Source organism: Mesoplodon densirostris, chromosome 11 (genome assembly GCF_025265405.1).
Source record: "Mesoplodon densirostris isolate mMesDen1 chromosome 11, mMesDen1 primary haplotype, whole genome shotgun sequence".
Taxonomy (NCBI): Eukaryota; Metazoa; Chordata; class Mammalia; order Artiodactyla; family Ziphiidae; genus Mesoplodon; species Mesoplodon densirostris.
Window position 1 is genome coordinate 45,356,194 of NC_082671.1, and position 24,899 is coordinate 45,381,092.

Consider the following 24,899-nt stretch of genomic DNA (forward strand, 5'->3'; position numbering starts at 1 on the left):
GAACAACTTCCGGCTCCACCACCAGGCGACAGGCGGCGTGGCTGAACACCGAGCGCCCACAAGCTGGGGAGACAAGGGAGGAAGAGCTAGGGGAGAGTAGCCGAGCGCCGAAAGATTCAAGTCCTAAAGGCGCGGTCGCAGGCAAAGGATAACTAAATGACTGCCCCTTCATCTGCATCTACTTTGCAAACAAGGTCACGGTTGGACGCCCTAGTTGCCGTGGCACATCTGCCCCTAGTGCCAAGTTTTGCCTTTGCCGCCCCTAAGACAGTATTGATTTTGACCTCTTAGCATTCTTTGCCTTTCCTGCCAAGTGCGTAGGAATTGTGTGGGGGAGGGGCTTAAGGATACCAAATCAAAAAAAATGTCCTCTCTTGGGGGATATCCTGAGGTCATTCACCTAAGTAGCCCCGCTGATACTGAGACTTCAGAGAAGGAAACCCCAATCTTGACTTCCCTGCCCCTGCTTCCTTTTTCCCTTCCCCCCTTTTGTTTGTTTTGGGTTGTCTCACTAGATATCCTAGTACCAATCAGTGCACCGCCCTCCTGCAACTTGCTCACTCCCCAGCCTCAAGAGAAGTCCCAAAGGTCATAATCTTGTTTTGCTTTTTCAGAGTGGTAGTCTTAAACAGATATTTTATTGATTTAGAAAAGTTGAACAATAAAGGGAGAGGGTTGTGCCCTTCACAACCCCTGGCAACCTAGAGATGCAGTAAAAAGTAGCATATACACTTTTCTAACACATATCCTCGCACATTCTCTGAAGAATCCAAGAAGAAAAGCAAAATAAGGCCTCAGTGGTGATAGTCACTAGAAATGGAGATAGGGTAGGTAGAGAAAATAGCACTTACTTCCAGAATTACTTTTCCTACTTCTAGCCCTTTGCTCCAGCAGCTCTTACCTCCTTGAAGGCACTGGGTCAGTGGCCAGGAGGGGTATGTAACACCTCCTGTCAAAGGGGAGCGGGTGCCTGGGTGGAAGTGTGCAGTGCATGTACCTGTGTGTGGCTTCGGAAGGCATAGTCAGGGTTGTGATCAAGACATGGAGAGGTGGAGGGAAGGATTTTTTTGTGGTAATGAGGCCAAGGGATGGGTGTGGAAAGGGGTTCAGGAGGTGGTTCTGGAGAGTAGATGGTTCCATTTCACTTGCTCATGGAGCAACATGGACATGGACACGGTGCCAGGCATTGCTGAGCACGCCTCGCAGGTTCCAGATTGGGGCCACTGTGTCTGGCTGAACATTGTAGCTGTCATCTACAGCCTTACAAACGATGTTCAATTCTTTTTTCCCAGCTGGCACAGGGGCTTGCAGCTGCCATAGCCGCCAGGCCCAGGCCTTTCGGGCACGCTGTTCCTCTCCATCCAGCTCAGCCACCTGCCAGGTTAGGCCCCCATCCAGAGACACATCCACCCTGACCACAGCTCTTCCTCCACCACTCCATGCATAGCCTTTGACAGTCACCTCCCCTGACTCTATTGTCTCCCCATCTTTGGGCTGTGTGATGGCTGACTGGACAGGGAGTTCCTGAATAGACGGAGCCGAGTCAAAATCTACAGTGTCCCAGTCCACGGATGGAGAGAAGCCTTTGTAATCCCGCCGCTGCCAGTGGCTGTAACTTTCCTCTGGTTCCACACTCACTTTGCCCAGCCATTTGACATGGCGGGCACCCACCACACCAGGGACCACCACCCGCACAGGGAAGCCATGGTCACGAGGCAGGGGCTGCCCATTCATCTCATATGCCAACAGGACCTCAGCTTCAGGGTCCATGGCCCGTGCCAGAGGGATGGATGCTCCATAGGCAGTCCCTGTGGGGTCTGAGTCCAGTCCCTCAAAGCAGACATGGGCCTCAGTTTCCGAGAGTTGGTGACCAGCCTGGGCTAACACATCACAGAGCCGTGCCCCAGCCCAGCGTGCAGTGCTAATGGCCCCTGCACTCCACTCCAGACCTCTTACTTCTTTGAACCGAGTCATCTCAGAGCGCCGGTTGCCGGCACACTGCAGAGTGACGGTGATCTCGTGCTTGGGGAACTGGTACAAGTCATCCAGGGATAGGCACAGTGACTGACCCCCAGGTGGCCCTACTACATGTAGGCGATAGGTGTCTGGGTCAAGGTTAGGTACAGGCAAATGATTCCGGGTGAAGAAGATAGGGTTGGGTGTGATGTAGTTTTCTGTTAGCAGCTCAAGGGGGGGCTCTGCATTAAAGGGGCGCTGGCTGTTGACCTTCAGGGCTGGGTGACGTATAGGATCATCAGCGTAAGGATCAGAGGTCTTCAAGATGGAGGCTGCCTTGTCGTCGGGGCTCAGCTCCCCAATCTTGTACTGCGTCAGTATCTCTCGCACGTGGGACTGGTTGTGAACAGCATAGAGGGCCCAGAAGGGCTCTAGAGGACCCCCGGCTGCTAGCATCAGCTTTGATGGACCCCCTGGGTGTAGGTCCACAAATTCTGTGACATCAAAGACCTCAGAGCCCAAAGTCACCCAGATCCCAGTCTCAGGGCTGCTGTGGGATCTCACTTCCTCCCTCGTGTATAGGCGTGGTGACTGCTGAGCAGCCTGCAGGCAAGGCAGGGGTGAGGCAAAAGGGAACAAAATGTTAAGAAGAAATCACTCACTTCACCCTGACCCAACCCACAAAGTTGTGGCCACTGGGAAATGGAGGTAACAAATTCCATCTCTACTGTGCATGAAGCAGTGTCACTGTGGGCTCTGTGGTAAAGCCTGGGTTGCCTGGGGAGCTCACTAGGGCCCCTTTGTTCTGACAGTGAAGCCCCTTCCTTCCCTACTTACCCTGCACCGGTGGTCATGATAGGCCAACACTGCACCAAGGCCTAGCAGAGTCCCCATGACTCTCCATCCCCTGGTGCTGGAGTTATCACCAGAGAAGGCATGGCTGGAGTGCTGTGGCTGAAATGAATCATTTGTAGAGCAGGCCCGAATGCAGAGCCTTGAAGGGGCTGACTTGAGTCTGGAAGAGAGAGAAGTCTTCTTAGTAGCACACTTCTGGTTATAAGGGCTAGGGAAGGCCTGGGGTGTACCTCTCCCAGGTTAACAATTGGTTTCTTCAGTTGGGACTTAGTTTCTCAGGGATGGGTGGGACAAGTGGGACATGGCTTTCCCTTTCATCCCTGGCCACTACGTCAACCATCTTAATCTCGCAGATAAGAGTCCTAAAGGTACAGGGAGTAGGAGATATGGGCTAGGAACTGGATGGCCTACCTGTAGGCCTGTCGGAGCCCTGGGACCACAGTTCTGTGTAGCAGCAGCATTATGGCAGACCTAGGATAGGAGGAAGATTCCAGGATCAAGACAGGGAGACCTGCAACAGGGATGAGATTAGGGTAGCTTGAGGGAATGGGTGGGAGAAGGACACAGAGGAGATCAGCTAGGAGCTCTCTGGACAAATGGGTAAACTTTTCCTGTGGTAATGAGGCCAAAGAATGGAAGTGGGGGTCCAAATGGGCCCTTAGAGAAAACTTGGAGAACTTCAGAGACAGAATATGCTGACAGGATGGAAAGGAATGGGGGATGGGAGAGAGTCTCCTAGAACCACCTGTCTCCCATCCTCCACTCTCTACTTTGTCCACTACAGAGAACAATGGGGGCCAGGGCCTAAAGGGCAGAAGCCAAAAGTCTATTGTCCAGTTTGCCAGTTTATTATTATTATTAATTTATTTATTGTTTATTTTTGGCTGTGTTGGGTCTTTGTTTCTGTGCGTGGGCTTTCTCTAGTTGCGGCAAGCGGGGGCCACTCTTCATCGTGGTGTGCGGGCCTCTCACTGTCACGGCCTCTCTTGTTGCGGAGCACAAGCTCCAGACACGCGCAAGCTCAGAAGTTGTGGCTCATGGGCCTAGTTGCTCTGCGGCATGTGGGATCTTCCCAGACCAGGGCTCGAACCCGTGTCCCCTGCATTGGCAGGCAGATTCTCAACCACTGTGCCACCAGGGAAGCCCTTGCCAGTTGATTATTTCTGAAGCCAGCAGAGGACAACCGCAGGGTGTACTCACTTAAAGAGAGACAAAAAGGTGAAAAAAGTGGGAGGTGAAGGAGCTCGGATGCTGGAGTCAAACTGCTTTGCTTTTATAAAACCAGTCCTGCCATTAACCAGCCCTGCTCCTGGGCAAGATACCAAGCCTCTCTGAACTTGTGTCCTCATCTATGAAATGAGATCTATCTAGCAGAGCTGCTGTGATGAGCAAACAAGTAATAACATTATCATTGAAGGCTTTTCCCTCCACCCACCCTAAAAAAATAAAAATTGAACCCGGCTGGGAACTGGACCCCAATCTGGACCAACCCCAACCCCTACCTTGTCTATGCCATTCCAGTGAGCTCAGCAAATTGAGGAGTTAATGGCCAGGATGTCAGGGGATGGGCTAGAGAAGGAAGAGGGTAATTTTTCTGCTCTGGCCTGCAGCAGTTTCTTCCTTACAGCACTGAGCAGATCACTGACCCCAGGAGGGCCAAAGCAGGGAGGGGTGAGAAGAGTCAGAACTGCTGATGAGATGCTAAAGAGGGGTGCCGGCACAGAAACTGCGAGGAAGCTAGGAACAGGAGCAGAGTCTGCATTTTACTCCTGGGCCTTGGGACCCTCACTCTCCCTCCCACTTTCCCTCAGTCCCAGCAGCCCACTATAACCAGACTGGAGCGGTGCAGGTAGAGCTGACTCGTAGGTGAACTCGGTCAGCCCAGTGTCCCAGGTTTGGGAGAGGCGGTCTTCTGCTGCAAAACGGATGCCACCCCCTTGTGCGGGTGGTGGCCAGTCACTCCGCAGGATCACTTTGGGTAGAACATGGATATGTCCAGCACCGGGGCCCAAGCACCCGGTTCCACGTCACTGCCCAACAGCTGGCCCAGGAGTGTCTTGTAGCAACGCCCCGCCGCGGCCCAGGAGCACAAAGCTAGCGGGAGTGGAGGCAGGTACTGGCAGTTTTGCTGTCCTTAGAATTCGGAGCACCCCCTGGGTGCCAAGACCGCCGCCGCCCAGGTTACTAATCCTGTCTCCTCCTCTTCCCTCTCCCGTCCCCAGCCTCCTTACCCAGCTCGGCGTCCGCACGGTGGCTCTTTTACCCGCTCGGCGCCCAGCGGCTGCCAGCGAAGGGGCGGGGCCTGCGCCGTGACGTTGTGCCGGAGTAAAGGACCACTCTCTCCCCTCGGCTCGTCCCCCAGCCATTGGCGGGCGGCGGGCCGCCTCCCAGCTGCTGTGCCCGCCTCCTGGAGGCCGAGGCAGGCGGCGCGCCACCTGGGCTCGGAGATAAGACGGGCTGTTTTTGCTTCCACCCCCGCCAGACGAGGAGTGGGACCTCATGATGTCCGGAGCCCGGGCAGTGGAAGGTGATGAGGACTCCAAAGGTTGGGCTGAGAGATGTCCCCGCCCCGCCCCGCCCCGCCCCACCAGCCGAGACACAAGGTGCTTTCACTAGAGGCCACGGGATCCAGCCGGCTTTCTCCCGGTGGTGAGCTCAGCCTCTAACCCATTTGTTGACAAACGCCTGTGTTGCAACTACAACAGCCCTGTTTGCCTTTTAGAGAAAACAAGATCAAGCGCTCAATTCTTTTATGTCCAGGAATGAGAGCAGAAGTGGGGCCTAAAATGGTGGTTCAAAGCCTTCGAGATCCCTTGGACCAGCTGCATGTCTCCTCAAATTATAGAACCAACAACACTAAATAGACATCTTTTTAATTTTGCTTAGTTGTCAATTTCTTTTAAAAAGTCGTCACTTGATGACATTTTAACGCCCAAAAGTAGGAAGATTATAACTGCTCATGTCAGAATAAAGGATACTAACAGAAATTGTTTGCTATTACCCTTTTATCATTTGGTGTGGGAGTGAAAACTTGTCATTGGCTAGCTGTGGACCCGGGGCAAACGTATCCACACTGCCCTCTAGAGACTAGAAGGTTGAGTTACAACCTTACTTTAAGTGAAGATCATTTCCCCTGCCTTTCTGCTTTCCTAAACTGAACTAGAAGAGGAGATTTTACTAGGAATGAAGAAGCCGTGGGGGGAGTCCTAAGAGATATACAGTAAGGGGAACTGACAGTGAAAAGGTGATTTTGGCTCTAAGGTTTTTGGAAAAAGAAGGATTCCCAACTCAACTGTGTACAGTTAAATCATCAGAGAGGCCTGACGCCCAACCTATCCTACCCAGGATACAGAGAAGTCAGTTAAGGACTGCCTGAAGCCATGGGATAAGACTTCTGCCTAATAACAGTGTCACCCTACATAAAGCCACACACATGCTTTATATAATTGACCTTTAAATCTCAAATTTTCTTCATTTTACAGAAGAAACTGAGGCAGAAAGCAGCTAAGTAACTTGATCAAGGCCACAGCTGGTAAACTGTCAGAGATGGGACTGAATTCCAGGCTCTGTCTTTCCTGTCCTTCAGATTCTTTGGAATTCAAAACTCCTCCTGCAACCATACCTAATCTTTTCTCTGTATCATTCCCCCCCACCCCCGCCACTTCCACTTAAGACTTTGAGGGACTGAGGGCTTCAAGTACAGCAAGAAACGAGCAGAATTTCCTGTTGAAATTTTCCTGTTGGGGTAGAAGCCACATGATCAATCAATAATGTTAACTCAGTGATTTTTAAAAAACTTTCTTAGGTCATGGACCCCTTTGAGATACTAATTAAGGCAGTGGGCCCTCTCCCTAGAAAGCTGCACATAGATAGTTGCATAATACTTCAAAGTATTCACAAATACCACCTCTCCCTCCAATCTCATCAATTGTCTGCCCAGAGGTCCACAGACCACCACCCCCTTCCATGCATACAATGTTAGGATGGCCTAAAAAAATAAGCTAGGGACAGATTTGGTGAGCTCTCTAGTGGCCTGGGAACAGGAGTGATTAAACAGCAATAAAGGGGCTATTTTCCAAATTGGGTTATCTCACTATTCAAGAAAATATTAATGAGAATAAAGAGGTACCAGGATGCAAGGGAGGGTGTGTTTCTGATTCAATAAAACATTACTGGGTTGCCTTCCACATTTCTAGTAACAGAGAAATAGCAAAAAAAAGCAGCAACACTCCAATACTTTTTTTTTCTCCTTTTTTACTTACATTAAATACATTGGTAAATCAGCAGTCGCATTCTGTTACCACGATTGTTATGTTGGGAGAGGAAGAAAGGGGAAAAAAGGCAAATGCTTTCTTAGAAGCAAAAAAAAAAAAAAAAAAAATCAGAAGAAAAAAATGAAGACCTGGGAAATAAAAACTAAGATTCCCTAAGCCCAACAGAGCTCAAAGGAAAGCAGAAGAACTAATAGGAAGTAGAAGGAAGGCAGCAGATAGGCCCAGAAGCTAAGGCCAATCCTGTTCCTAAGAGGGGCAGGGGAGGGGAGAAGCCTGGAGAAATGGTTTCCCAGACCCAAGGCAACGAAACACCTTCACTACTGCTCCATGGGGAAAACTACACAGAGAAAGAACTTCATTTCTAAGAAACTTAAGACAGCCATCGTAGTTCTTCCACTTGTAAGGATGCACTGGCTGCTCTGGGGGGCTAGTGGGTGCTGGGAAAAGGAGGGGAAAATGTGTATGTGTTTCAGGGCCACGGGAACTAAGGCTGCCCCTGGTAAAGGAAGGGAATTTAGGTGTAAGTGGAAGAACCTAAGCTGGGTCCTTCAGAATCTCAGCTTCACGGATTTCTCAACTTCTCTGGGACAGAAGGCAGTCTGCAAGCCAAAAGGGCAGAAAGGTTCCAATCCTAGGTCACTATGGCCTCTCCTATCTTATTTCCCCCAATCTCCTCAAAACCCTGGGCTAGAACAAGAAGGGATTTAGAGTTCTCTCTTGCCTTGATGGCTTCCCAAAGACATCTTAAAATACCTGATGAGGGATGTGAAAAGAGACTAGAGATTTAGAAAGGACCAACGTCCTCTGGTGATGTGAGACAGCTGTTGGGGACCTTCAGTGCCAGTCGTTCCCTGTCCACAGCAACAGGTGTTATATTAGGGGGCCACAAGCAGGCCTCTGTGGTACTAACTCCCCCAGTGGTACATGGATTAAACCACTGGTTGCATGGGGGATGGGTTTGGGGGGTAAGCAAGGAGGGACCAAACTGAAGATACTAACAAAGGAGAAAAGAAATAGGGCCTGATGGGAGGTGGGGGACAGATCAGACTGTACAGTGGGAATAAAGATCATACCTATTTACAGGGAAGTAGAAAAGACATGGTAATGGGTGGATCAAATTGAATGGGAACCCTGGGAAAGAACAGAAAACTCCTCCCTCTTGCTGACTCCTCTTCACTCCCCTACAACAGCCTATGCTATCCTGAGACTGCTCTCCAGTTGCTCAGTTAATTCCTCAGGAAAGGTAAACCTATACCCAAGAGTTAGGCTGGCAAGAATATAGGTGAAGTAAGAATCAGAGTTGGAGGAAGCTAGCAGTGGAGACTGGGCTTGAGTAGCTGCCACCGGTACTGTTCTCTACAGCCCCTCCCCTAACCTCATATACACTTCAGATTCCACTTAATTAAAAAGTTAAAAGGGCAGGTAAATCAATCAAAACCCCCATAAAACAAGTATCACAACTGAACTACCATCAATTAAAGTGCAAACTGCAGGGGGATATCGTGGCTGGGGCTGAGGCCACCTGAAGGCCAGAGAGAAAAAAATGCATATGTGAAGTCAGAGGATGGGTGTCAGAAACTGGTCCCTCCTCCATTTAGATCACAGCAGAGCCAAAGATGCAGGCAACCAGTGAAGATTCTTTGGAGGACTCTGGGGTCCAGAATCTCCCCCACTATGGGGGAGAAGCTACCTAAGAGGCTGGGTGAGGGGAAAGTAAGCCTTAGAAGAGTTCCTGAGCCACAGATGACACTGCATCTCCACCTCTTTCACCTCTGCCCAGTTAGCTAACAAGACTCCAACCTGGTGCCTGAGAGCTTGCCTTCCCATTCTCACCTCTACCTAGAAACACCCTCCACAAGGCCAACTCAGTGTTTTCAAATATGAGAAACTCCAACCAAATAAAAACAAAAAGGAAATGTTTCCTTACTCCCCCTTGCTCTGAGCCTTACTTTCCCCCAGGGTCCTTAATGTGACTGAACTGGAAACCTCCTTCCTCACTTCCTGGGTTCACTACCTTCTCCATCCTGGGGAGAGGAAGAAAAGGGGATCAAGAAGAGAGACTGACCAAAAGCAGAAGGGGAAGGGGCAGGAGACAAAAAAAGGGTTTTCTGAAAAAATCGGGAGGAGGAGGAAAGATAAGTAGGTCACTGTCTTGCACCTATAATACAAAGTGAAGAAAGTTTGTTTTGGAAGGTAAGTCCTGGGGGAACTGACCCCCAAGCCCCAGAGCAGGGGTAGGAGGCCAGTGGCAACAGCTGCCTGGTGTTGTTGCTGAAGCGTTAAAAAGTGCCATGACGGAGCTGTCAAGAGGCAGCCCTTGGGAGCCAGGGCCCAGTGTGCTGTTACCGTAGGGGCTGTGTGCTGAGCGGTGGGGATGGAGGTTATTTCTGAGCTCTCGTGCTAGCTCCATACTTGTTTGCCGCTAGCCACACCCTCAGTTGCTACAACACTGGCTCTTGTTCTGCTGGGACTGCTCATGGAGATCCACACCCCGGCTTCGGCCTGCTGCACCCCCCAGATTCTGGGGTTCACTCTTTGGCAACTTCTTAGCTAGAGATAAAAACAGAAGGGAACAAAGTATGGTAGATTTTACTCATCCCCCCAGAAAAAGACTACTGGGGGAAAGTGGAAATGCGAGAGACTAAAAGAATGTTCCGAAGAGGTGAGGGTTCATTGTAAACTACATTGAAGACAAGGGGGCTCAAACTGCAGCCAAAGGATGGAGGTCACAATGGAAAGTTGAGGTATTTCCACACCTAAAGTTTTCATAAGAGGAGACGCTCCCATTTATCCTTACGACTTGGGTTAGTCATCTTGCCTAGAGGCAAGGGAAAACACACAGGAAGATCTCAGGCTGCTCTGACCTTACCTATTGCCAGGAAGAGATCGTTCACGTTCATAGCTGTCTTGGCTGAAGTCTCCATAAACAATAAGCTGTTGTCATCTGCATACGCCTGGGCCTCCTGCAAGGGGTGGGGTGTACTGGTACTCAGACTGTAGGGCAGGAACAAGTACTGCCTTTCCACTCCCATGTAGCACCAGAGCTAGACAATATCCTAGGTTCCCTCCCCTTAACTGCCCCTCTGAGCCAGCTGGCCCTGGACCCATATTTTGGAGATGACTCCCTCAAGGGATAACCCATGGTCTAAACCACTTAATCCAACAAACAGATGTCAGGAATCTTAATTACTGGGGAGGAGGTAAGTTGGTTGGGGGCTTTTGGGTTCTGACACTTGAGTATCCCTTACCTCAAATTCAACTGCTCCCTCCTTCCTCTTTTCATACTGGTACCCCCACAGCTGGTACTGGTACTTCCCTACCCCTCTGCTCTGGAATTTTCTTCTGACTCCTCTAAAATCTCCTGGCTGGCATTAGGGTCACAGTGTTGCTGTATTTAACTTGGTGCAGAACTGGGGAATGAGATGATGAATGTCCTCAGATGAGATTTTCAGAAAGGGCAGGTTTGGTAAAAAGAGGTCCCAAGCACAGAGGGAGTGTGTCAGAGAGGGACTCTGTGGCCATCTTACTTCGTACTCCACCATGCGCTTGTTGGCCAGGTCAGCTTTGTTCCCCGCCAGGGCAATAACGATGCTAGGACTGGCCTGTCGCTGTAGTTCCTTTACCCATGTCTTTGCTCGGGCGAAGGTTTCCTAGGAAAACACAAGGATGAGTATGAGTAGGCTGGCTCATTCAGCCTACTGACTGCCAATCCAGGCCCCTCAACTTCAAAGCCCAGTCTCAAAACTCACCTCTTCTAAGCAGCCTTCACTCATTGAAACCACCTGTCTCTGGTAATTCATTACCTCTATCTTCTCAGCACTTGGAAGCATACTCTGTATTCTTATTTTGCTGCTTCAAGAACAAGTTTTCTCTCCCCCACCTATTTTAATTCCTATAAATAAAAGCAAGGACAATCTTCTCAGCCCACTTACCTGATTAGTAATGTCATAAACCACAATTGCAGCTTGGGCACCTCTGTAGTACATGGGGGCCAAGCTATGGTATCGCTCCTGCCCAGCTGTGTCCCAGATCTCAAACTTGACTGTTGTGTCATCTAGACAAACCGACTGGGTGAGGAAGGCCGCTACGAATGAGAGAACAGAGAAGCTGTTGTAAGTGGGAGGATGCATGGGAAGATCCCACCCTCCTTCAAAATATCTCTACTCTGGGTCTAAGACAAGTCACCACCCAGGCCATTCAGCTACAGGAAAGGTTTAGCATTCTCCTCCTTACACACAGGTAAGCTTTAGCATTTTCCTTCAGATCTTGGAACCAGAATTAAGCCTTCTCTTGGCTAAGTCCTCCCTGCCAGAAGTTCCTCTAGCTAAGGAATGGGGGAACATCGTAAACTTTGAGGGACAGAAAGAACTGGCACTTATACCAGAGTCATCCCTCTTCTAACCAAAACTGAGGAGTAAGAGATAATGACGGAGATAATAAGCTTCAGATAAAAGTCACATCAAGAACTGATTAGAGGGCTTCCCTGGTGGCGCAGTGGTTGAGAGTCCGCCTGCCGATGGAGGGGACATGGGTTTGTGCCCCGGTCTGGGAAGATCCCACATGCCACGGAGCGGCTGGGCCCGTAAGCCATGGCCGTTGAGCCTGCGCGTCCGGAGCCTGTGCTCCACAAAGGGAGAGGCCACAACAGTGAGAGGCCCGTGTACCAAGAAAAAAAAAAAAAGAACTTATTAGACAGAGACTTCCCTGGTGGCACAGTGGTTAAGAATCCTCCTGCCAATGCAGGAGACACGGGTTCAAGCCCTGGTCCGAGAAGATCCCACATGCCACGGAGCAACTAAGCCCGTGTGCCACAACTACTGAGCCCATGCTTTAGAGCCCGTGAGCCACAACAACTGAGCCCGCCTGCCACAACTACTGAAGCTCACGCGCCTAGAGCCCATGCTCTGCAACAAGCGAAGCCACTGCAATGAGAAGCCCGCGCACCGCAACAAAGAGTAGCCCCTGCTCGCCGCAACTAGAGAAAGCCTACACACAGGAACGAAGACCCAACACAGCCAAAAATAAATAAATAAAATAAATAAAATTAAAAAAAAAAAAAAAGAACTGATTAGACGATTTTAAAGCCTGTTGTGAGGTCCCACCATTATCAGTATTATTTGGCTGTTACTTTTTCATATTACCTCTGCTGGTCCAAGAACACATTTCCAAGGTGACTTGGAAATAAGTCACCCCCCCAATAAAAGTGGGGAAGGAGTTAACATGGGAGTTCTCATAAAAGACCCTTTACTGAATTACCACCCTATTTTGGGGTAGTGGCAAAGAGAAGGTAGCAAAGGTGGGAAAAGCAGATTCCTTTACGTTTTGTATTTAGTTCTAACCTCTGTTTTACTAGATATGTGCATCAGGATCAGCTAAGGAGCTTTTCCAAACATCCATGTCTATACTGCCACCAACCTCACCCTACCTCCAATACTAATCAGTAGATCTAGGGTAGGGCCCAAGCATGCATAGGATGAAAATGCTCCCCAGGTGATTCTGATGTACATCTTTGATTATGAGCCACTGCCCCAAACCAACCCTGCTCAAGACGACACTCAACTGAACTTCACTGGCATTAAGATGAGAGTGGGAGGAGGAAAACAGACAGATAAAAAAATTAGTGGTTTTCTTGGTGCTCAAAGGCCAACCTTTCTAACTTTCTTCTAGGAAGTAAGAGGATGAACACAGACCTACTTTTGGGCATTATGGCAATTTTTTTTGTTTCTCAAAGGATTTCCATTCCAGGGAGCTAAGAGGGCCAGCTCCACAAACAGATCCCTAGATCTCCCTTCAAAAGCCTTCTCAGCATTGAAACTCTTCTCTCCCTGAAGTACTCACCTCCAATGGTGCTCTCCTGGTACTCGTGGAACTGCCCTTTGACAAAACGTAATACCAGGCTAGACTTCCCCACTGCAGATTCACCCAGCAGGACCAACTTGAACTGGCATATTTTGCTGGCCTGGGGCTGCCCATTGGGCCTGGCTGTGCTTCTGCTAGTCATGGCTAGATTATCAGAGTGGGAAAGGGTAGAGGGAGGGGGATGCCACAAAGCGGCAGAGGGGGGAGGGGGGAGGGGAGGGGACTTCCAGGCTTCAACAGTTCTGCAAGAAAAAAAGGAGGTAAAATTAAACACAGGGCCATTACAGCTGCAATCACTTTTTAGAGAAAGGACAGAATCTCTTCATTTCTTTGCTCCTATGAGGACTTAACTCTTACAATCACCTACTATTAAAAGGTTACACAACTGAGAGGGTCCCAGGCACCTGACACTCACTGTTAAGAGTGGGGAACAATAAAATAAGAATTGCATCTAAAGTAGAGTGTGCTGAAATGGAAAGACTGAAAACCATGTGAGAGTAGTTTTTAATCTCCCAATCATTCCCCACCAGGTCTTCAAAGAACAGCATATTGATCAACTTTTAGTTGGCCTGAAGAGCACCCAGATCCACCCAAAAGTACCCTAGATCCCTACTATCTCCTTGGTGTCCTGGTGCTGTCCTTTTTTTAATCCCCTCTTTTTTCTAGATTTCAAAATGAGAAATTCACTCTAGGGGTATGGGATAAGAGTCACCCATCCTAAGAGTAGAGGGATAGCTTCTGGTCCTATATCCTTCTTACACAACCATTTCTGAAAATTGACATTTCTGAAAATGTAACCAGGGTCCAATGATCAGAAAATCCATCCTTTCTCATTTCTGGTCAAAGGTAATAGAGAGGGCTTCCCTGGTGGCGCAGTGGTTGAGAGCCCGCCTGCCGATGCAGGGGACGCTGGTTCGTGCCCCGGTCCAGGAGGATCCCACATGCCGCAGAGTGGCTGGGCCTGTGAGCCATGGCCGCTGAGCTTGCGTGTCTGGAGCCTGTGCTCCGCAACGGGAGAGGCCACAACAGTGAGAGGCCCGCGTACCGCAAAAAAAAAAAAAAAAGGTAATAGAGAAACAGACTACATTGAGTACTAACTCTTTCACTTTTCTTCTGCCACCTCTCCAAGTCTGAAAATCTATCTATCAAGTCTGAGTCAGTAGGCTTGACTTACTCTCAACTTGCAGCTGTCTTCCTGGTGCCTAGGGATTAGACTACCCTCCACACTGAAAGGGCCTAACAGCTGTAGCCCTCCAAGTTAGAGGCAGAGAAAGAAGGTGTACCTTCTAAACACATGCGGGAATCTCCAGTAGATGGTATAGGGGATAAGTCTTCAAGCAATAAATACTTGATGAAAGAATAAAACTGAACCACCTTCTCTACCTTCCAAGTGGCTAGGAAAGCTGGTGGTGGAGGAGGAGACAGAGAGAGAGAGAAAGTTGGGACTTTGAGTGTCCAATCATCCAAACCTGAATATATTTCATCATCCTGACTCTGACGGGAAAGGAACTGTGAGATTCAAAGAAGTGTTAGCATGATCACAGCATGTAAACCTATCCCCAAAACCTAAGCGTTGCTTGGATTATACTTTGCTTGTTCAAATTAATCTTTCCCTTCTCCAGGGCTGATTCTAGTGACTCCATAAACATCACACTCTGTGACATATACGGGGAAACATTATTTTTTCACTATAGCAAATTGCTTTGGGATCAAATCAGGGTTAAAAATATCTGCAATCCTAGTAAAGACAGAAAAACCATACAGGAGGAGGTGTAGAGGAACAAAGGCTGTGGAGTCCAATTCACTGGATTTATTTTATAGTTCTGCTTACTAGCTTTAAATCTTTGGACAATTTACTAAATCTACCTGTGCATTTGTTTCCTCATCTGTAAAATGGGATAATAGCCTATGAGCACCTAATTCATAAGGTTGTTGTGAGGATTAAATGAGATAATACATACAAAGAACTTAAATATTTGACAAAAAGTGCTATATCTATGAATATTAAGCTACTAATCGTTATTAATATGACATCAAGAAAATTTCTCTGCCTGAGCCTTACCTTCCACCTTTTAAAAAAAATTTATTTATGTATTATTTTTGGCTGTGTTGGACCCTCAGTGCTATAAAGGGAAGCCCTCACCTTTATAAAATGGAAAAAGTATATACCTCATAGAGTAGCCCTGAGGATTAAGTGAAAAATTTGTTTAACATTGTGTTAATGAATAGTAAGACAGGTATTGTTGGGCTTCCCTGGTGGTGCAGTGGTTGAGAATCTGCCTGCCAATGCAGGGGACACGGGTTCGAGCCCCGGTCTGGGAAGATCCCACATGCTGCGGAGCATCTAGGCCCGTGAGTCACAACTACTGAGCCTGCGCGTCTGGAGCCTGTGCTCCCAACAAGAGAGGCTGCGATAATGAGAGGCCCACGCACCGCGATGAAGAGTGGCCCCCGCTTGCCGCAACTAGAGAAAGCCGTTGCACAGAAACAAAGACCCAACACAGCCAAGAAGAAATAAATAAATTAATTAATTAAAAAAATAAAATAAAAAATGAAAAAAAGAAACTGCCAAAGTGTTTAAAAAAAAGACAGGTATTGTTATTTAGTGACCCTGATTCACAGAAAAGATCAATTTAATATATTAAAGGATATCTCAATATTAGTTGTTATCAATATATGCCTTAAGAGCAGCCATGATATGAAAGAGGTAGAGAAAAAAAACAGGAAAAAAAAAGTGTAAAGAGGAAGTTAACGGAGAAATGAGATTGAAATGAGAACCCAGACAAGTCCCAAAGTAGACCAGATTAAGACAGAGGACTGTAAGAAATTACTCAGATCCTACTGGGTATTTTCTAGTCCCCTAGGCCACGGAGTCCCAAGAATCCAGATATACATGTGTCACTTTGTGATGAAGTTTTCACTGGTCTGTGATGAAATGATGAAATAAAAATGATATAGCAAGTTCTTCATAAAGCTAAATTTATTCATTTTAGAAGTATCCTTTATAACAAGATTTCTAACTTACATTTTTTGTATCAGTTTTCCCTCAAAGGTAAATATATATTTTTTGCACGGATAAACCTCTAAGACCTATTGTTAAGTTAAAAAAAAAAGTTGGAGAACAAAACATGTGGTTGATCCTATTTCTATAAAACAAAGCAACATTCTGCAGAGAAAAAGGTATGGAAAGATACACACTCATCTGTTAACAGTGGTTATCTCCCTCTAAGGAGAGTGGGATTGAGGAAAACGGTATGTGAAGGACTCAGGTGTTTTCATTCCACATAATTCTTTTTTAACAGGAAATATATATTTTTTAAAGTTTCCTACATAACTTTTTAAAAAATTGCTTTTAAAAAAAATTACAAATAATGGTGTTGATAGGCAGTAGTAAGCTTTCTAAATACACTTATGTGGAAAAATAGAAACCCCCAAATTTAAATTAATTGGTCTGTTAAATCCAAAATTCTGGGAACCAGTACTGCAAGAATCAGTATTAATTAGCTTCTTAACCACTAGTCACAGTTCTTTAGCTCTTTTCATCCTCAAACCTTTAGAGCAGTGTTTCTCAAACTGTGGGCTGTAAGCCAATAGTGACCTTGAAATCACTTGCTGGATCATGATCAGTATATTTAAAAAAAGAAAAAAAAGAAAAAAGAAATAGAAAAAAAATCAAGTGGATTGCAAATAATAAGCATGAGAATAATTTTGTGAAAATGTTTCACTGTGGGTGTATGTACATACACTGAATTATGATGTAAAAAAAAATTTTTTTTTTTAATGAGCCACAATCTAAAAAAGTTTAAAAAACACTGCTTTGGAGAGGCCTGAATCTGAAAGATGGGTTAGTAGGAAGTCTAGTCTCTGGCCAGCCTAAAAAAGCACTTCCAGGTGAAATTAAGATGAGGGTTTAATATAGCTCTCCAGGGGTCAGAGGTTCTCCAACCCTGCTACTAAAGTTATGGAGAAATTATGAAAATGGAAAGCTAAAGTCGAAAGAGGCAGTCCTGCACAGTGGTAAGGGCTTTGGAATCAGGCAAGCCTGAGTTTTATTCTCTGCTTTGCCAATTAACCCACTGTGATCTTAGGCCACTCACTCCCTTTGCCTTTCTGGGGTTGGGGTAGGGAGGATAATAGGTGAAAGTAGTAAAAGGCAGAATTTGAATTCAATTCCAAAGTTCTGGGTACATTTAAGAAATGTGTTGGGGCTTCCCTGGTGGCGAAGTGGTTGAGAGTCCGCCTGCCGATGCAGGGGACACGGGTTCGTGCCCCGGTCCAGGAAGATCCCACATGCCGCGGAGCGGCTGGGGCCGTGAGCCATGGCCTCTGAGCCTGCGCGTCCCGAGCCTGTGCTCCGCAATGGGAGAGGCCACAACAGTGAGAGGCCCGCGTACCGCAAAAAAAAAAAAAAAAAAAAAAAAAAAAAAAAAAAAAGAAATGTGTTTCTCTTAGGGCTTCTCAGCATCTACAAGAATTATTTTTAAAAACACATTTACGGGGCCTCCCTGGTGGCGCAGTGGTTAAGAGTCCGCCTGCCGATGCAGGGGATACGGGTTCGTGCCCCGGTCCGGGAGGATCCCATATGCCGCGGAGCGGCTGGGCCCGTGAGCCATGGCCGCTGGGCCTGCGCATCCGGAGCCTGTGCTCCGCAACGGGAGAGGCCACAACAGTGAGAGGCCCGCATACCGCAAAAAAAAAAAAAAAAAAAAAAAAACACATTTACGTAGTACTCCATATACATTGTTTCATAGGAAAAGAGGATAGGCCATCATAACCCTACACTTTACAACAGAAAACAGATGACATGATAGGAAAAAAAAAAAACCCTACAGACCATAAGCTGATCAAGTTTCCTTTAGGTTGACACACATACACTATACTCTTAAAAAACAACAGAAAAAGTTACTAGATTCTTCAACTTACTCCCTCACATTTTCAAAGCATGGGATCCAAGGAGCAGAACACTAAGTTATAGTGGACTGAATTCTCATCGGCAGACACGTCTCTCTAGGCCTGGGAAAACAGTAGGGAGTTGGAGAAGTGTGAAGATAGGAAACAGGTGGGAATTCCCTGGCAGTCCAGTGGTTAGGACTCTGTGCTTTCACTGCCGCAGCCTGGGTTCAACCTGTAAGCTGCATGGCATGGCCAAAAAAAAAAAAAAAAGGAAACAGTCACAGACACACGGGTTGGTCACTAACCCCCACAGATAAGTCAACCCAGAGCCAATCGGCAAACTTTACTGAACTGTCAGAGATTAGTAACTATGGGGTTAGAAAAGACTATCTCTCCCACTCCAATGTTTCAGCTCAAGAATATGTCCTACCCTCTCTGTTCACAGTAATTGATGGGCTGCCCATCTCTGTGCCTTGATCTTTAAACCCAACATGTTAATAATGGTATCATGTTTCTTATGCAATAGCTACTCTCAAAAGATCAGGGGTACAGAAATGGAATAATGCATATAAGATTCAATTGATTTTTCCCCTATTCTAGCAGTGATTTTTTTGTTAACAGTTGACAGTGGGCAAATGATCCAAAGGCAAAAAATAAATCACAGCCAACTAGTCAAGTGGTGTGATGATTATTACCTTCAAACCTGTGGCCAAAAAAGGGAGGTTTTTCTTCCCTTCAACACTTTCAGTTCAGATGAGAAGAAATGACAACTTCCCTCAGAAGTGCAGCCCCACAAGAATGGCTTATCAAATGACCATTAACTGGGCTTCCCTGGTGGTGCAGTGGTTAAGAATCCGCCTGCCAATGCAGGGGACACGGGTTCAAGCCCTGGCCTGGGAAGATCCCACATGCCGCGGAGCAACTAAGCCCGTGAGCCACAACTCTAGAGCCTGCGCTCTAGAGACCGCATGCCACAGCTACTGAGCACACGTACTGCAACTACCAAAGCCCATGCACCTAGAGCCCATGCTCCACAACGAGAAGCCACTGCAATGAGAAGCCCACAAGCCACAACGAAGAGGAGCCCCCGCTCGCCACAACTACAGAAAGCCGGCGTGCAGCAATGAAGACTCAATGAAGCCAAAAATAAATAAATAAATAAATAAAATTTATATAAAAAATGACCATTAACTAAGGAGGATTAAGGCATGACCACGTCATCAGTCTATTGGGGAAGGGAGAGGTGGAGGATGAGGGGCAAGTTCTTTAGTGTGAGCAGCTCTCCCAGCAGCACAGGGAAATATGAATAGGAAAGGTTTCTTAGGGACTTCCCTGGCTGTCCAGTGCAGAGGGCATGGGTTCAATCACTGGCTGGGGAACTAAGATCCCGCAAGCTGTGTGGCCAAAAAAAAGGGAAAAGGTTTCTTAGCCTGCTGAAACCTGAGGAATGGAGTCTGCCTAGGGCAAGACTCCATTCCTCAGATTCCTTCCCACTTGGTAGCTTTGGGTTCCTATGCCAACTACATATGAAGCCTCCAAAAGTCTGTCATCTACCAACAGAGACTGAGTTCAAGGCACAGGGCCACTGGAGTCTAGCCCCCTCCCAAATATTAGCCCTGTACGTTCAGTTTGCCAGATAAGAGGCAGTTTAGAGGTCATCTAGTCCAGTCTATATTTTACAGAGAGGAAACTGAGGCAAATAAAATGAACTAGCTTGCCAGATGTTATCACACAGCCAGCTTTCACACACCTGCTTAGTAGCAAGTCTCCTTCTAGCAAGTACTCTCAGCCAGGTACTCCGGCTCCTGTTATACCACTATACCTCTTCAGGAAGCAGGAGATGCTGAACTCTGAACTGAAATCCAAAGGCGGCACCAGGACAGGAACACGAGCTTAGATTGGATAGTTTCTGCTTCTATTCAGTTTAGATAAGTACTTCCTTTGGGACTGAAAACAAGTTAGGAAGGCCCAGGCTTTCGCTGGGAACTGGAATCTACTCCCATATCCTTCTGACAGAAGGACTCACTCATTACTGTGCTTCTCTAAAAGGTCTTGACCAACCCCTGCCAGGACAGTTGAAACAGAAGCAATTCAATGGAAGGCGCTAGGAAAGCAATGGTAATTTCTGCAGAATTCAATGGGCTGTGGGATTAATGTGAGATTTACTGAGCAGGGAAGATAGAGCAGAAGCCAGTAAACACCTTCAACTCTCCAACTTTGTTTAGACCCCGAATTACCAAAATCTTAAACTGAATTCCACTACCTGGCTCATTGTGTTGATCCAACGTTAACCAATGAGTCACAGGCTTAAATGAGAGTCCTTCCACCTCACCCTCTCCCTTATATTTCCCCAAGAGGCAAAAAAAGCATTCTTATCTTTTATCAGCATGGTACTGCAAACTCCCTATTATTGACCTATGAAAGACTGGAATGCCTTTCTTCACTTTGTCTGCCTAGCAAACACCTAACGTGTCTTTCAAGGCCAAGCTCAAATGTCACCTTCTCTGTGAAACTGCATAATTACTCTCTCACCCCAGCAGAATTCATCACTGCTTCCTCTAGGATCCCATAGGATTAAAACTGTATTCTTGGGAATTCGCTGGCTGTCCAGTGGTTAGGACTCAGTGCTTTCACTGCCAGGGCCCGGATTCAATCCCTGGTTGGGGAACTAAGATCCTACAAGCCGTGTGGCACAGGCAAAAAACAAAAACAAACAAAAAAACCCCTGTATTCTTATCACAGCATTTATTACAGTATTTGACTTAATTGTTTGTGTCTGTCTGCTCTGCTAAACTATGAACTTCTCAAAAAGTGTGACTATTTTTTATGTCATCTTGAATCTCCAGAGCAGAGCACAATGCCTGGTCCCTAGTAGCTGTTCATTAACTAAGGCCAAAGCAATCCTGCTTCCTTCCTCCATCTACTCCTCCCCTTCTGTGCCATCTAAATAGATTCTTACTCAGTTCCACTTGGGAATGTTTTTAACAGGGTTCTCCCTCTTGCCTCTTTGTGATCTCCCCTGGATGGAGGGGCCCCTTGGGACCCAGCCCACAAGGTACTGTTGCAACTCACATGGGCTAACTGCTTTTCCTGTCACCCGTTACTATGCCTCAGATGGCCTAATCACACCAAATATGCAGCCCTCCCACCGTAACACTGAGGCAACTGTGGCTAAAAACAAAGTTCTCTGAATCTTCAGTTGATGTTAAATGTTCAAAAAACTTCGGGTCATTATCTCTATTAATTCCTGAACTTCAGAAACACTAGTTTAAAAAAAAAAAATCATACTACCACTCTGACAAGGTACCCACTGCCCCTCAACAGAAACTACAACCTGGTTCAGAAATCTGCACACACTTTGCTCACCTGGGTGGCTCCTTATTCAGCTCAGTTACTTGAGTCAGTGACTAAATCTTTCCTAAAACATTCTTGGGAAGTGGGAGTGTATTGTGTAGGGTTTCAAGGTATCCCTCCTCCAAGAAGGCTGTTGCGTTTCCTTATTTTAAATTCAATGTCTCACACTTTGGTTGCTTTCCAATCTGAAATGCCTTAGGATTAGGGAGCAGCCTATACACTTGCTTCTCCTACCCCATGTCTCCTCATAAGTCAAATTCGTATCAATGCACACAAATAAGTAAACTATAAAAGAGCAATCCTTGCTCCCAGGCAAAGTAAGAGTTAGAAGGGATGAGGTATGACGTCAAGGGCACTGGGAAAGTCCTCTTCTCCAAATATATTTTTGTAACTCCAGATCTATGTTTGAAATTCTATCTTGATGATTTCCACTCCTTAGCTCCCTCTTTAAGAAGCAAAAACTCTGGGAAGGATTAATACTTTAAGTGACTATTTGTTATTTACACCTTAATATGGAGCAATTCCAGATCATTTTTTGCAAGTAGGCTTTGATTATGGGGAAGGTGGAAAAGACAAGAAGGGATGTATAGAAGAAAGGGACAGGATATCATCAGGATGTAGGAAATGGCAAAGCTTAGTGAGGATTTAAAAAACACACACACACACACACACACACACCTACACAACTTTCTCTAGGACTGGCTTTGCAGGAGAGAAAATAAAAGCTCCTGGGGGTACAATAATCAAGGTTTCTGAGGGCACTGTATAAAGGCTGGGCACATCACAGGGCTTCTAAAGCCAGTAAGGACAAATTCAATTAATAAGGTGGTGTATAAAATGTCCCAGCTGTGCTGAGGTTTAGAGGAAAACCAATTTCAAAGCCAGAGAAATTTGGAAGCTTCTCATATCATTATAGAAAGACAGATACAGGGGCTCCTTAGGAGAACCATCATCTTCTTCTGGGATAATGAAGGGACAGTCACATCATCTGAACATGCAGAGACCATGAACCAGAAGATAGAAGTCTCAAATTCCTCACATTAGCAGAGATGCCAATAATTCTCCCAAACAAAATCATTCACTTTAATGTTTCTTTCCTGCCCATAAAAGAGAAAGACGTTTTGGCCAACTCTTCGGGCATTTCCTAGGATACCCAGTGCACAAGTGGGGTGTGTGCGTGCGTGTGCGCATGTGTGCGTAAGGATGTGAGGGATAACCCAGACTACAGCTCTCTGCTTGTCTGAATTTGATAAAAGCAAGACAAAATGAACTGTGAAAGGAGCATAACAAATAACAGAGTATGGTCCCAGAAGGGAAAACTGGAAAGAATGAGAAGCCAGAGTTTGGTGGGAACAGGAAAACAGAATTGCCTTTGGTGGTACATCCCCCAAAGTGAAGTAAGATTAGTCTAATCTACTGTCTCTTACCTCTGACCTTTCCGGATGAAATGAGTGAGGTATATGTGGGAGGATCTACACTTTTTACACTTCTATAAAACGTGAATATTTTAAAATATGCACTTATTACTTTTCTAATTAAGAAGAAATGTATTTATAAAATACAGTGGTATAAAAGGGAAAAAGGAGGAAGTATAATAAGGGAAAATCCAATAAGCTCCAATCTATGGGGGGGACTAAGGAGGTCAGTAGACCGTTAAAAAATATCTGGGAGGAGGGGATCCCTATGTCTTAGAAATCCATCTTCCTTTTCTCTACTCACCTCCTTCCCCAAGTGCCTCTCTGTTTGACCCAACTTTTTAATAGCTCAGAAACCCGGGCTCCTGAAGAAGTAGACAAAGAACAGTGGTGATGCCAACCTTCTGGAATGGAATTTCTCACTCTTCCCCAAATCCCTTCCTCAGTGATATCACCTCATATTTCCAGGCTTGGTTCCACATAACCATTACCTGCCTGTGAAATATCCAAGCCTAAGTGCCACAAAAGTTTCACCAACTATGGTCAGGAGATCTCTGGATGGCTGGGGATCCCTAAGCCCAGTTCCAATGCAGAAAATGAGTCACTGATTCCCCACCTCTAGGTGAGAGATATGGTCTCCAGTATAGACCACATTATTAAGTAGGAAAGAAACGAACAAACATCCCCCAAAATCTAACTTCTTAGCTTTTTCACAGGACATGAGAAACAGGAGGTTAGAAGAAACTCAGAGGCTGCAGCCTAAACCAGCTCGAGGCGAGGCCAAGGGAAAGTGCAGGGGCTGAGTCTGGAATAGCCAAGAGTCACAGAAAAAAAAAAGTTACTTTTGTCTTCATTGGTTACCCGGGGAGTACCAAAAAACTTCAAGTTGCCACATCTCCACACTAATGGGAACAAAAGCGTGATGACTCGCAAGCCCCAGAGCCTCCAGCCCACCCTTCAGCATTCCCAGAAGCTCCCATTACTGATGGGAGGCCTTGCTTCCACTGCCCCAGCTACCTGAGTCTTCTAGATTAGAAAAGCTTTCTTCGCTTGTCTCAGTTCTCCCGCACTGAACCCAAATCCCTCTCAGCTCAACTCTGGGGCACCCTAGTTATTTTTATAAGTCACTTTCCCTGAAAAGAATGCCTCTTACCCAGCTAAGAGCCCTTCCCTGGCCCTTCTAATGAGACCTCTCGAGAGAGCCCCAGCCCCGGTTCCCCTCCGGGCCCGGGCGCCGAGTTTGACCCCTCCTCACCTCCGGGAGAAAGGACTTACCTCACCCGCCACCCAGTCCCTTTCCCCCAGTTCCTCCCTCTTCGGCGCCGCTCAATGAGGCCTGCCCCAGCCCGCACACGAATCCCGGGCCTCCCGCGCCGGCCCCCAGCCCGGCCGCCAACACCACCCGGCCGCCTCCCCGACTCACCAACTTCGGGCTCCCAGCCCGCCCGGCCCCCTCCTCAGCGCCCCCATTAGGCCTGCCGGGGCCCGGCCCCCTTCTCCTTTCTCTGGTGGGCCACTCTAACCCCTCGCGGAGGCCCAGACCCGCCTCTGCCCTCAGGCCGCACTCCTCTCCGGGGCGCCTCCGCCCCTGCCCTTGCGGGCTCCATCAGCCCGGTACCTGGGGCTCCGTCTCCCCCGTCGGGCCCAAGCCTGTGTCGAACAGACAAACAGCTGCAGCTCAACCAAACCCTCCTGCCCCTCCTCCTCCTCCTCGCCCTGTGGCGGGGGCCCCAGCCAATTGCACGATTACCCGCCTACCATCAAGGGTGGGCTCTGCGCGTGCTAATCCGCCAATCCTCTGGAGAAAGGCGGTGCTGTCACCGAGGCGTAAGAGCAGAGGACTGGACAGGCGGTGCCCCAGACCAATACAGAGAGGGAAACTTTGAAGATGGACAAGGTGAGGAGCCACTAAAGAGCGAGCTCCCCGAGGTAGGGGGCGGTACTCTGTTGACAGGCGTATACTCTAACCAGTAGAGTCTCGACACCCTCATGACCCCGCCTTTTAACTCATAAACATCAAATCAGGTGAGCGATGGGGGCGGGTCAAAGTGAAACTTTAACCAATACTGCGAGAATTCGGGACTTGAATGGCAGGCAAGGCGGGGTTGAAAGAGGCCTTAGGAAGGCCGCTACTGACCTTCGCCCCTCCCCTGGGATTTGGCGGGGCCTGCCTCTAGCGCCCCGCCTTCTATCACAAATTCGCGGGCGTGAAGGGAAATACCTCTCCTAGGGACCCGGAGCCTAGGAATTTAAGCAGCCCTCACGTCGGTACTTCCTCCTTTTAGTGGGGCCC

At 47.4% G+C, this 24,899-nt stretch overlaps 2 protein-coding genes across 5 annotated transcripts; both read right to left on the reverse strand.

The window, feature by feature from the left end:
• Positions 1–622: 622 nt before the first annotated feature.
• Positions 623–5,099, reverse strand: SUOX (sulfite oxidase). Of its 2 annotated transcripts, none has more exons than XM_060112740.1 (4): positions 5,043–5,099; positions 3,223–3,322; positions 2,794–2,971; positions 623–2,559 (listed from the first exon to the last, which is right to left on the reverse strand). In XM_060112740.1, exons 2-4 carry the CDS (start codon positions 3,270–3,272, stop codon positions 1,150–1,152), a joined length of 1,638 nt encoding a protein of 545 aa, XP_059968723.1. In that variant the 5' UTR covers positions 3,273–3,322; positions 5,043–5,099; the 3' UTR covers positions 623–1,149. The 2 variants fall into 2 exon arrangements, with proteins under 2 accessions (XP_059968723.1, XP_059968722.1); XM_060112739.1 differs by having other exon boundaries at positions 3,223–3,282; positions 5,043–5,092.
• Positions 5,100–7,045: 1,946 nt separating this feature from the next.
• Positions 7,046–24,321, reverse strand: RAB5B (RAB5B, member RAS oncogene family). Of its 3 annotated transcripts, XM_060113151.1 has the most exons (7): positions 24,225–24,321; positions 22,911–22,971; positions 12,924–13,186; positions 11,018–11,169; positions 10,613–10,735; positions 9,955–10,048; positions 7,046–9,635 (listed from the first exon to the last, which is right to left on the reverse strand). In XM_060113151.1, exons 3-7 carry the CDS (start codon positions 13,084–13,086, stop codon positions 9,520–9,522), a joined length of 648 nt encoding a protein of 215 aa, XP_059969134.1. In that variant the 5' UTR covers positions 13,087–13,186; positions 22,911–22,971; positions 24,225–24,321; the 3' UTR covers positions 7,046–9,519. The 3 variants fall into 3 exon arrangements, with proteins under 3 accessions (XP_059969134.1, XP_059969135.1, XP_059969133.1); XM_060113152.1 differs by lacking the exon at positions 22,911–22,971; XM_060113150.1 differs by lacking the exons at positions 22,911–22,971; positions 24,225–24,321 and adding an exon at positions 24,030–24,215.
• Between the last annotated feature and the right edge of the window lie 578 nt (positions 24,322–24,899).

Excerpts from the sequence above, each read along its gene's own strand:
- RAB5B (XM_060113152.1), bottom strand. The coding sequence starts at position 13,086 with ATGACTAGCAGAAGCACAGCCAGGCCCAATGGGCAGCCCCAGGCCAGC. Across the intron at positions 11,170-12,923 it reads CCAGGAGAGCACCATTGGAG|CGGCCTTCCTCACCCAGTCG; the intron begins GTGAGTACTTCA and ends TCTCATTCGTAG. Across the intron at positions 10,736-11,017 it reads TTTATGACATTACTAATCAG|GAAACCTTCGCCCGAGCAAA; the intron begins GTAAGTGGGCTG and ends GTGTTTTCCTAG.
- SUOX (XM_060112740.1), bottom strand. The coding sequence starts at position 3,272 with ATGCTGCTGCTACACAGAACTGTGGTCCCAGGGCTCCGACAGGCCTAC. Across the intron at positions 2,972-3,222 it reads GGGCTCCGACAGGCCTACAG|ACTCAAGTCAGCCCCTTCAA; the intron begins GTAGGCCATCCA and ends TCTCTCTTCCAG. Across the intron at positions 2,560-2,793 it reads ATCATGACCACCGGTGCAGG|GCTGCTCAGCAGTCACCACG; the intron begins GTAAGTAGGGAA and ends CCTTGCCTGCAG.